Source organism: Chiloscyllium punctatum, chromosome 6 (assembly GCF_047496795.1).
Source record: "Chiloscyllium punctatum isolate Juve2018m chromosome 6, sChiPun1.3, whole genome shotgun sequence".
Lineage (NCBI taxonomy): Eukaryota > Metazoa > Chordata > Chondrichthyes > Orectolobiformes > Hemiscylliidae > Chiloscyllium > Chiloscyllium punctatum.
In genome coordinates this window covers 9,115,575-9,127,799 of record NC_092744.1, presented here as the reverse complement: position 1 = coordinate 9,127,799, position 12,225 = coordinate 9,115,575, and the positions used below count along the sequence as shown (strand labels likewise).

Genomic DNA, 12,225 nt, shown 5'->3' with positions numbered 1-12,225 from the left:
CATTTCCATCACTGAGTCCCAACCTTCAACATGCTACTGGTTGCTATTGATCAGGAATGTAACTGCAGCAGCCACTTAAATACTGTGACTATTGGTCAGCCTCCCAACTCTCCAATCCTTGTTGACCAACCACAAATCACAAGTCAGGAGTCTGATGGGATATTCCCTATTTGTCTGGATGAATACAGCTCCAATACTCAGGAAGATTGGCACCATCCTGGAAAGAGGCCTGATGAAGGGCTTTTGCCCGAAACATCGATTTTCCTGCTCCTCGGATGCTGCCTGACCTGCTGTGCTTTTCCAGCACCACTCTAATCTTGACTCTGATCTCCAGCATCTGCAGAACTCACTTTCGCCTTCCATTCTGGAAAGGCCAACTGATCGTCACTTACTTGACCATTTAGACATTCATTCCCACCACCACAGTGGCACTAGTGTGTGCCAGCTGTAAGATGCATTGTAGCAAATCTCCTTTGCTAGCATCTTCCACACCCCAGAACTTACTATCATTTAAAAGGACAAGGGCAGCAGATGGATTGGGATGCTACCACCTGCCAGTTCCTCCTAAAGTCACAGAGCATTCAAAATCCTCAAACCCCTTTTCTAAGAGAATTGGGTGTCCCTACTCCATATGAACCCGTCAGTTCAAAGCGATTCCTCTTCGCTATCTTCTCAAATGGATTTTAATACAGGACACATGTTGTTAGCCTCACTAGGAATCCTCACGTCCCTCAAAATGTGAAAACTATATGTCAAAGGTAATTCCATAGAAACACTAGATCTGTTTCTGGTAAGTTGATTTGATTTGGTTTGATTTACTAGTTGTCACTTATATTGAAGTTCACAAGCAGTACAGGCAGATTATAGTGAGCAAGTATGTACAGAACAAAAGATTTAGACGGAGGCGCACAGCTAACATTGCACAGGATGTACAAGAGAGATCAATGTTAGCAAGATCCACATTATTTGAGGCTAGACTCCATTCAGCAGTCTAATAACAGCCAGGAAGAAGCTGTTCCTGAAACTCCTGGAGTGTGTGTTCAGGCTTCTGTACCTTCTGCCTGATGGAAGAGGTTGTGAGAGATGGATATTGGTGCGGGATGGACCTTTGATGATGTTCGCCGCCTTACTGCAGCGGCAAGCCATGTAAATATAATCCATGGATGGGAGGCTGGCTTCCGTGATGGTCTGGGCTGTGCACACCACCTTCAGTAGTTTGTTACCATCTTGAATAGATCAGTTGCCATACCAGGTTGTTATGCACCATACTGTTAAGACAGTATGTTCCCAATTACGTTAGTTATTCATTTACAAGGCATGTCTCTCTAACTGAGCGAAGAAACCCCTGTGACATGTCTTGTTTGGCGTGCTAAACTACAAACATGATTTTCAAAGTTCTTCTGTTTAGCTTTTTCTTTGACAACATTTAATTGAAAAAAGCACATTTTGCCAATCCATATGGTTCCCTGAATCCTTGAGAGTTTTGTTCATCTTGCCTGATTTGATTTTATGCAGTGTTTTCTGTTACATATGGTGTAATGTTATATTCGAGGAAGGGTTGGTTTGTAAGATCTAAGGTCTAAAACATTCTCACTGACTTGTGAAAAGTTAATGGAATAAAATTATTTCCACAAGTCTCCAGGGGATTCTTAAAAAGTCATGATTTTCTGGATGATAAATCTGATATAATGCTTGACTCATCGCAAATTCTGCGAATGGATTATCACCAGGGTTTTTAAACTGCTAGTATTGTCTGGCACTTGAATTTCATCAGTAAGCGAGGTGGGAATTTGTAAAAATATGTCAATAGTGTGGAGCAGTTTTGTGTTAAATCAGAAGCCTGAGGGATGATCTAGAATGCATTTCTGGAAGGTCTGTTGGGAGCAAATTGAATAGCAGGTATCAACAGGGAATTAGATCTGTGCTCTAAATGGGCACATTGGGAAGCTGTGGAGAGAAGAATTAAAGGGTGAGACTAATTGTATCAGGGAGCAGGAACTGGCAGAATGGGCCAAATGGCCTCTGCATATAGATTAGATTCCCTACAGTGTGGAAACAGGCCCTTCGGCCCAACTAGTCTACACCGACCCTCCGACGAGTAACCCACCCAGACACATTCCCCTAACTAATGCACCTAACACTACAAGCAATTTAGCACGGCCAATTCACCTGACCTGCACATCTTTGCACTGTGGGAGAAGGTAAAATCGCCATTGTCCAAGTGGACAAGAGCACAGCCCTCTCATTAGAGAGAGAGGGAGGGAGGACTGGGGGGATCTGAACCTGAGGGTCACTGTGCCTCAGGTAAGGGAGAGGTCAAGAAGGAGAGTCCTTCATGATAGCCTCAGCCAGTGCAGGAGTTATTGGCGTCAATTACGGGAATTGAACCCACGTTGTTGTCCACAATGTGCACGATTGTACCAAGGGAAGGCTGGATTAAGGACCTTAAGGACCTAAATGACCAACTCTGTCTCCGTTTCAGAAGGTTTCATGGTTACTGTAATATCATAACCTTTCTGATCATGTATTGAAAATGTTTGTGGGTTGCAATAAAACAAGCCTGCTACAGTGGTTTTTAAAAGAAAAATCTTTTTTTTATTTCCAGATGAAATAGAATTGCAGTTCGAGCCAACAAGGGTCAGAGCCAGGAATATAATATTCGAAACATTACCCATCCTCATCCATGGCAACAGACAAACTAAAGTACGGGAGTTACACTTTAAGTGTTCACATTGAAGCATGTGACCTATATCATAGAATCCCTACAGTGTAGAAACAGGCCATTTAGCCCATCAAGTTGACACCAACCCTCCAAAGAGTAACCCACCCAGACTCATTCCCTACCCTAAAATTCTATATTTACCCCGACTAATGCACCTACCCTACACATCCCTGAACTCTATGGGCAATATAGCATGGCCAATCCACTTAACCTGCGCATGTTTGGTCAGGGAGGAAACCGGAACACCCAAAGGAAACATGCACAGATGTGGAGAGAACATGCAAACTCCACACAGACAAGACCCTGGCTCTGTGAGGCAGCAGTGCTAACCACTGAGCCAACATGCCAACCATAATTTATAGTGTAGTGTAATTTATAGTGTCCTATTGTATAGTGTAATGTTTGGTATAGTGTAGTGTAATTTATAGTTAGCAAGTTTTGAGCAGATTTGTAGCTCAGGTTGAGGTTCTAGATGTAGGTTTGCTCGCTGAGCTGGAAGGTTCATTTTCAGATGTTTCGTCACCATACTAGGTAACATCGGTGAGCCTTCAGTGAAGCACTGGTGTTATGACCAGCTTTCTCTTTGTGCATATGTTACCTACATTACTTCTGTAGTTCAGTCGTTAGAAACCAGTGTCTACAGGAAAACAATACATTCCGACCAAATACTGAATTGCAGAAACAATCGTCCCAACACCCACAAACGAAGCTGCATCAGAACATTATTTCAATGAGCCATCACACACTGCAGCACAGAGGAATTGCGCAGATCAGAGGAAAATCACCTATATCCTGTATTCAAAAAGAACGGTTACCCAATGAACACAGTCCACCGATTTTCTCAGCAACAAACCCAAACAAACAGACAAAACACATCCAGAAACCCTAGCCACTCTCCCATACATCAAAGACATCTCAGAAATGACTGCCAGACTACTCAGATCTCTTGGTATCATGGTAGCCCGCAAACCCACCAACACACTATAACAGCAGCTAATGAATTTGAAAGACCTTATACAGACAACAAGCAGAACAAATGTCATTTACAAAATATCTTGCAATAAATGTGACAAACAGGCAGAAAACTAGCCACAAAATGAAAGACCCACTATCACTAGTATCTTTACATACAGATGAGGAAGGACACCACTTTGACTTGGACAACACATCCATCCTAGGACAAGCCAAACAGACACACGTGGTAATTCCTAGAAGCATGGCATTCCACCAGAACTCTATCAACAAACACATTGACATGGACCCCATTTACCACCCTCTGAGAAAAAGAACAGGAAATGACATCACTGTCAGAAGTGACATCACCACAGGAAATGGCATCACCAACCTGAGGAAACCTAAACACACAATTAGAAAGTGGGTCACAACACCAGTGATTCACTGGAGGCTTACTGATGATGTTATCCAGTACGGTGACAAAACATCTGAAAGCAAGCCTTCCAGCTCAGTGAGCAAACTTACATCCATAATTTTTATTGTAGTGTATAGTGTTTTCCCAGTTTCCTGTTTTAACTCAATAGGATTTGAATCGCAGAAGTGAGCTCATTTAGCTCATTGTGCCTACACTGGCTCATTTAATGTGCATTGTTACCTAGTGCCAATCTCCTAGTTCTTCTCAAACACATTTACACTATTTTTATTCAAATGATCATCCAGTGGCTCTCTTGAGAGCCTCAATCAAGGTAATTGCCCTCTTTTTTTTTTAGTATTAATCCTGTTTCTGTGGATGTTCTGATTAGAACCTGAATTTTATTTGCATGCCCCCATCCCTCAACTTTAGAAATTTCAAGCAAGGGATTGATTAAATGCATCCTAATGTCCTTATAGGAGTATATTACTGATACTACACATAATGTCAATATTCAGGTAAGTGAATTAGATTTTTTTTCCCAGAAAGTTTTCCCATTTTGTGTTGACAACGTGCTAGGTTTTAGTTCGTCAAGTGGTGAAGGCCAATTTTAGCCTCCCAACAGTGCCAATTCTTTGAGTATTAGTACACATATTAAATGTTATAACAGTGAAGAAGAGGGACCATCGGAGCTGCTAAGCTGAACCTCTCTCTCGTTGGCATCCACAGAAAAAGGGCAGGAGTGGTTGGGCAGTGGTTAGCACCTAAAATCTGCAGCAGATTCCTTCTCTCCTGGAGAGTTTAAGTATGATGCCGTCAGTAAGGGAAATAAGTGCTGACACAAGTACAGAGTTTGTTTTTCTCCTAGGGGCCAACTGAACCATCCAAACAGGTGTGGTTTGGATATAAATGCTAAATTAACAGCCAGTGTTTGTGCATACAATGCACCAGAATACCATAGAATCAAGTGATTTCAAAAATGCAAACAGTAGGACCAAGAGTATACTAGCTGACCAGTCACATTCAGTATAACCATAGGCTTAAATTCAGCCTTCCTGTCTGCTTCCCATATCCCTTAATTTCATTGTTAATTTCTCAATCAGTAGAAACACAGAACATCTGAGCAGGAGTAGGCCATTCGGCCTGATAAGCCTGCACCACTACTCAATATGATCATGGCTGATCATGCGATCTCAGTCTCCCACTCCCACTTTCTCCCCATACCCCTTGATCCCTTTGGCCATAAGGGTCACGTCCAGCTCCCTCTTGAATATATCTAATGAACTGGCCCCAACAGCTTCCAGTGGGAGAGAAGGAATTCTTCCTCATCTCAGCCCTGAGTGGCTTACTCTTTATCCTTAGACTGTGACCCTTAGTTCTAGACTTCCCAACATCGGGAACATTCTTCTGCATCCAACCTGTCCAGTCCCATCAGGATTTTATATGTTTCTATGGGATCCCCCTTCACTGTACCAACCAAAACAAGCCCAATCGGTCCAGTTGTTCTTCTTATGTCAGTCCTGCCATCCCGGGGGAATAAGTCTGGTGAACCGTCACTGTTCTCCCTCAATAGTGAGAATGTCCTTCCTCAGACTAGGAGACCAAAATTGCTCACAGTACTCAAGGTGCGACCCTCAACACAGCCCTATATAACTGCAGCAAGATATCCTCACTCTGATGCTCAAGTAGATAGAAATTTAATTTTACATTGTGGTTTATTCACTGTTTCTTTCTGTTGAGGATTTTTTTTAAAAAAAATGTTCAAATGTCCTGATTCTTGTATTTCTGTTTCTTTGTGCCACTTGCTTAGCACCTGCTGAACTATCTTGGTAACTATGTCCCTGATGCCTGGACCTCAGATTTAGGCTGCACAGTTTGTAATGAAGATTTGTTGGACCTATCTACGTTGGATGTGAGTTTTTGTTTGTTTTTGTGTTTAGTTTGATGCGTCAGGAACCAAAGTACAGGTCGTTCTGCTATAACGAACATTTCATCAGCGGGAATCAGCCAGAATGGGATTGATGAATTATGGACGTTGTTTATTTAATGCAAACTTACTGCTGAACGGGTCTACTGAGTTCTTCTTAGCACGATCTTCTCCAGCGCGATTTCTATATAGCATGAGATTGCAGAGGAGTGCAACTGTGGATTTACAGCAGAGTGACCTGTACAGAAACATGCAGCGTTAAAGTTGAGAAATAAACAACTTCATGAAGGTGAAACATAAGCAAAATAGCACAGATGTGCGGGAGATCTGAAATAAAAACAATGCCGTGGAGAAACTCTGCAAGTCTCTCTGTAGAGAGAAAAACAGCTAACATTTTGAGTTCATATTTGTCTTGAGGGAAAAAAATGATGTTTATTTTATGGCAAAACAATTCTCAGCTGTCAAGCAGCACAAGTAAAAATATTTTTTGAGCGCCAAGATTTTCTTCAACAACAAGAATAAGCACAGGGTGCTGTCATGTCCCTTTGTGGAATTATTTCACATTATTTTAAATCCACCAGAAAAAAAATCTTGGAAAGGTGCAATTTTATCCATAATTTCCAAAAGGATTATGCATGAGGGAATTGGACAAGAAGGATAGGGTTGTTTGTGCACTGGGCCATTAAAAACTGGGTGTCAAAAAAAGTTCAGGCCAGGAGGGAACCATTCACCCACTCGACACTAGTCGCTTAGATTGGGTCAGTAGACTGGTCAAGTCTACTTACCCAACTTCGTTCCCTAACCACTAAGATAAAACCAGAAAATGCAGATGCTGGAAATCTGAGACTAAAACAGAAATTTCTGGACAAACTCAGTATGTCTGGGAGAGTCTGTGGAGAGAGAGAGGAGTCAACATTGAGTCCAGTGTCCTAGTGCCAGTTCTGAAGAAGTCAGTGGATTTGAAACATTAACTCTGCTTTCTGTCCACAGATGCTGGCGATCATTTTCAGGTATTCCTGGTGCTGCTCCTGGCATGCCCTCTGCACTCTCCATTGAACCAGGGTTGAGCCCCTGGCTTGGTGGTAATGATTGAGCAATGGCAAAGGGAAATATGCCGGGTCATGAGGTTGAAGATTGTGCTGGAGTACAATTCTGCTGCTGTTCAATAAACAACTTCATGAAGGTGATACATAAGCAAAATAGCACAGATGCGGGAGGTGCCCACAGCACCTCATGGATGCTCAGTCTTGAGTTGCTAGATCTATTTGAAGTGTGTCCCATTTAGCATGGTGATAGTGCCATACAATGTGATGGAGGTTATTCTCAATGTGAAGGTGAGACTTTGTCTCCATAAGGACTGTGCAGTGGTCACTCTTACCAATACTGACACGGACAGATGCATCTGCTGCTGCAGATTAGTAAGGATGTGTCAAGTATGTTTTTCCCTCTTGGTTCCCTCACTACATGCAGCAGATCCAGTCTTTAGGAGCTGACCAACTCAATCAGTAGTACTGCTCCCGAGCCACTCTTGGTGATGGACATTGAAATCCCCCACCCAGAGTATATTTTATGCCCTTGTCATCCTCAGTGCTTCCTCTTGGTGTTGTTCAACTTGGAGGAGTACTGCTTCATCAGCTGAGGCAGGATGGTACGTGGTAATCAGCAGGAGATTTCCTTGCCTGAGTCATGAGACTTCATGGGGTCTGCAGTCAACGATGAGGACTCCCAGAGCAACTCCCTCTCAACTGTATACCACTGTGTCTCCACCTCTGTCGGGTCTGTCCTGCCAGTGGAATGGTGGTGTCTGGGACGTTGCCTGTCAGGTATGAGTCCGCCAGTATGACTGCATCAGACTGTTATTTGACTAGTCTGTGAGACAGCTCTCCCAATGTTGACACTAGCCCCCAGAGGTTAGTCAGGAGGACCTTGCAGGATCGGCAAGGCTGTTTCTGCCATAATCTTTTCCAGTGCGTAGATCACTGCCAGGTGATCCGTCCGACTTCAATTCTTTCTTGTGTCAAACACTATAACATCTCAACAAAGTGGCTTGCTGGTCCATTCCAGAGGGCAGTTGAAACTCAACCCCTTTGCTGTGGCTCTGGAGTCACATTTAGGCCGGACCAGGTGAGGATGGCAGATTTCTTCCTCTAAAGGACATGAGTGAACCAGATGGGTTTTTCTGATAATCAACAATAGTTTTGCTGTCATCAGTAGATTCTTAATTCTCGACACTTTAATTGAATTTGAATTTGAATTCCACCATCTGCTGTGGCAGGAATCAAACCCGCGTCCCCAGAACATGAGCTGAGATTCTGGATTCAAAGTCTCGCGAAAATGTTACTCTGCTATCACTTCCATATTTTTAAAAATTGACTTTGGGGCTGTTTTTCTTTGAGAGGAGGCAGCTGAGAGGAGAGTTGATGCAGGTTTTCAAGTCCATGAGTGGAGCTGGATAGAAGAGATGGGGAGAATCTGTCCCTGCTCTTAAAAGGAAAAAAAAACAAGAGGACATGGATTTAAGGTGATGTGCAAACAAAGCAAGGGTGATGTAATAAAAAAACGTTTTCACCCAGCGAGCAGTTAGGGTATGGAATGCACCACCTGGAATTTTAATGGAGGCAACTTCCAATGAAATATTCAAGAAGGCCTTTTACATTAGGATTAAATCTTGGCACAACATCGTGGGCCAAAGGGCCTGTTCTGTGCTGTACTTTTCTATGTTCTAAGGCCGTTGGTTGGTTATTCAGATAGAAATAGTGGGCAGGGATGTGGAGAGAAACGGCAGGAGGTTGGCACTAGGGGATAAACCAGAGCAGAGAGTGTGTTGCTGGAAAAGTACAGCAGGTCAGGCAGCATTCTGGATTAGTGGTGCTGGAAGAGCGCAGCAGCATCCAAGGAGCAGGAAAATCAGAGCAGATGTGAATGGGCTGAAAGGCATCCTGTGCTGTTACAGTTCCGTGATCTGTATTGTTCTGCAGGTGTCATGAGAACCGTCAGTTTTGTCCTTAAGAGGCGGTCACTGCAGGAGAGCCATATGACCCTCAGTCCTCCTGCTCTGCTGTTTCCTCTTGAGTACATAGACTGGAGGCTCAGTGGGGGCCCGATGCAGCACTGGCTAAAGTTCCGAACATTCTCACTACCTCCTCCAGAATTAACTGGTAATTTGGGAAGCGGTTACTGTAACTACAGCCAACTATGTATATGCGCTATTTCAGAAAAGTGCACAGTTCCAGCCACTAGGTCATCATGTAGAAAACATCACAGGCAAGTACTGTCATAGGTGTACCGAGCTGCAAATGTGCATTGAAGTGGGGTCCAGTGGTGGACAAGGGGGGAGAGGGGCAACGGAATTGAAGGAGTAGAACAGGCAGAGCAGGAACGGGCAGAGCAGATCAGTGGAACAGAGCCCCTCTAGCGAGCCCTTCGCTCTCCCAAACTTCCCTCTCTCCTGGTTTCTCCACCCCCTCCTTCCACACTCTCTCTCAACGACAAACCAGTCAGAAATAACAGCTGCAATTGCTGTGTGCAATTATTATAGTAGCTTATAAACAGCAGTCTATAAATGTGTCTGTGAAAGAGGGGAATCAGGGCAACCTTTCATATAAGGTAGATCGTTGTTTGGAAGTGAATGCCGCTTATAATGCTTATATCATTTGAAAAATGAAGGTAATTGCTTTTAAATCTGTATTTTGGGTATTCTACCAAATCTATCTGCTGAAAAAATTGCAGTCAGTTGATCCTGAGGGATTGGTGTAAATATAAATTAGTACCTAGTAAAGATGCAGGAATTAGAAAAACAGTTGTTGAGTGTGTAATATAGATTTTGCTATTTATAAACCATTGATCGAAAAACATGGATCGCTTTGGCCATTCAGCAGAGGAATGTAAATCTGAACATATGTTCGATATTGTCCCAATGTGACATTTTTGGTTTGCAATGAATGCTTTGTGTATAAAGTGTGTTATAGTGAGGGTGCTTATGTTTGATTATTCATTTGCTCAAAAAATATCATTTTGTCTTCAGTTTATGTTTGATGTTGGTTGGAGGACTTCAGATTTGAAAGTTGTGGAAAAGGGATTTATTAAAGTTTTGTGGACATAGCTGGATTGGTTTCTTTAAAAATGTTCATTCAAAGTTCACCGTGGATATTGTTTCTTCTAATACACCTTCTAGATGTCACAAGGATGGTAATAACTGTATGGGCAGCATGGTAGCTGAGTGGTTAGCACTGCTGCCTTACAGTGCCAGGGACCTGGATTCGATTCCAGCCTTGGACGATGCTCTCCCCATGTCTGCGTAGGTTTCCTCCCACATTCCAAAGACGTGCAGGTTAGGTGAATTGGCCATGCTAAATTGCCCATGGTGTTCAGGGCTGTGTAGATTAGGTGCATTAGTCAGGGGTAAATGTAGAGTAATAGGGTAGGGGAATAGATCTGGGTGGGTTACTCTTTGGAAGGTGGTGTGGACCTATAGTCAGAGAGAGATGTACAGCATGGAAATAGACCCTTCGGTCCAATTCATCCATGTTGACTAGTTGTCCTAATTTAATCTAGTCCCATTTGCCAGCACCCGGCCCATATCTCTCCAAATCTTTCCTATTCATATTCCCATCCAGATTTCTTTTAAGTGTTGTAATTGTACCAGCCTCCACCACTTCCTCTGGCAGCTCATTCCATACACGCACCACCCTCTGAGTGAAAAAGTTGCCCCTTAAGTTCTTTTATTTCTTTCCCCTCTCACCCTAAATCTATGCCCTCTCGTTCTGGACCCCCCACCCCAGGGAAAAGACTTCCTCTGTTTATCATATTCATGCCCCTCATGATCTTATAAACTTCTATGTGGTCACCCCTCAGCCTCCGACTCCAGGGAAAACAGCCCCAGCCTATTCAGCCTCTCCCTATAGCTCAAACCCTCTAACTGTGGTGAATCTTTTCTGAACCCTTTCAAGTTTTACAATATCTTTCCGATAGGAAGGAGATCAGAACTGCATGCAGTATTCCAACAGTGGCCTAACCAATATCCTGTACAGCTGCAACATGACCTCCCAACTTCTATACTCAATACTCTGACCAATAAAGGAAAGCATACCAAATGCCTTCTTCACTATCCTGACCCTATTGGGTCAAATAGCCTATTTCCACACTGTAGGGATTCTATGATTCTATTTCCGTATATTCGGCTACTTTGACCAATGACTGGCTTGGAGAGGTTTTTCTTTTATCTAGTTGGAGAAAAGCCTGCTAAGAGCAAACTGCTTAGTTGATCTTCTCATTTCTGAAAAAAATACCCTCTACATAGTTCTCAGCATCACTTCAGCATGGAACCTTTTTGTTCTTTTAGATTAGATTCCCTACAGTGTGGAAACAGGCCCTTTGGCACAACAAGTCCACACCGACCCGCCAAAGCGCAACCCACCCAGACCCGTTCCCCTACATTTACCCCTTCACCCAACACTATGGGTAATTTAGCATGGCCGATTCACCTAATGTGCACATGTTTGGATTGTGAGAGGAAACTGGAGCACCCGGAGGAAACCCATGCAGACACAGGGAGAATGTGCAAACTCCACAGAGAGTCAAGTGAGGCGGGAATTGAACCCGGGTCTCTGGCATAGTGAGGCAGCAGTGCTAACCACTGTGCCACCGTGCTGCCCAAAAGAATGATTGAAGGAACATCTCCAGATTGTATTTCATGAGCAAGTTTTTAATGTATTTTAGATTCCCCTACAGTATGGGAACAGGCCCTTCAGCCCAACAAGTCCACACAAACCCTCCGAAGAGTGACCCACCCAGACCCATTTCCCTCTTACTAATGCTATGGGCAGTTTAGCATGGCCAATTCACCGAACCTGCACATCTTTGGACTGTGGGAGGAAACCAGAGCACCTGGAGGAAACCCATGCAGACACGGGGACAGTGTGCAAACTCCACACAGACAGTTGCCCAAGGCTGGAATCGAAACTGGGTCCCAGACGCTGTGAGGCAGCAGTGCTAACCACCGAGCCACCGTGTCGTGACTATAAGAAATCAGAGGCAGTGATGCATGATTAGTGACTTGACCACACATGCCAGAACATCAGAGCAACAGTATCCAGAGCATCCTACGTTGCTTCCTTTCTCATGACAAGTAACCCATTGGTTTTTGATTTAAAATTTTAAAAACTAGTCATTTTAGATTTCTTTTCCTGACAAGGCTGTGTGTGTGTGTGT

At 43.5% G+C, this 12,225-nt stretch overlaps 1 protein-coding gene across 2 annotated transcripts in view; it reads left to right on the top strand.

The window, feature by feature from the left end:
* Positions 1-12,225, top strand: part of plod2 (procollagen-lysine, 2-oxoglutarate 5-dioxygenase 2) — a 171,348-nt gene that overhangs the window by 95,787 nt on the left and 63,336 nt on the right. For both annotated transcript variants that reach the window (XM_072572006.1, XM_072572007.1), the window contains exons 7-8: positions 2,606-2,703; positions 5,899-6,000. In XM_072572006.1, coding sequence (XP_072428107.1) covers positions 2,606-2,703; positions 5,899-6,000 — 200 coding nt within the window. The remainder of the gene's footprint in view (positions 1-2,605; positions 2,704-5,898; positions 6,001-12,225) is intronic.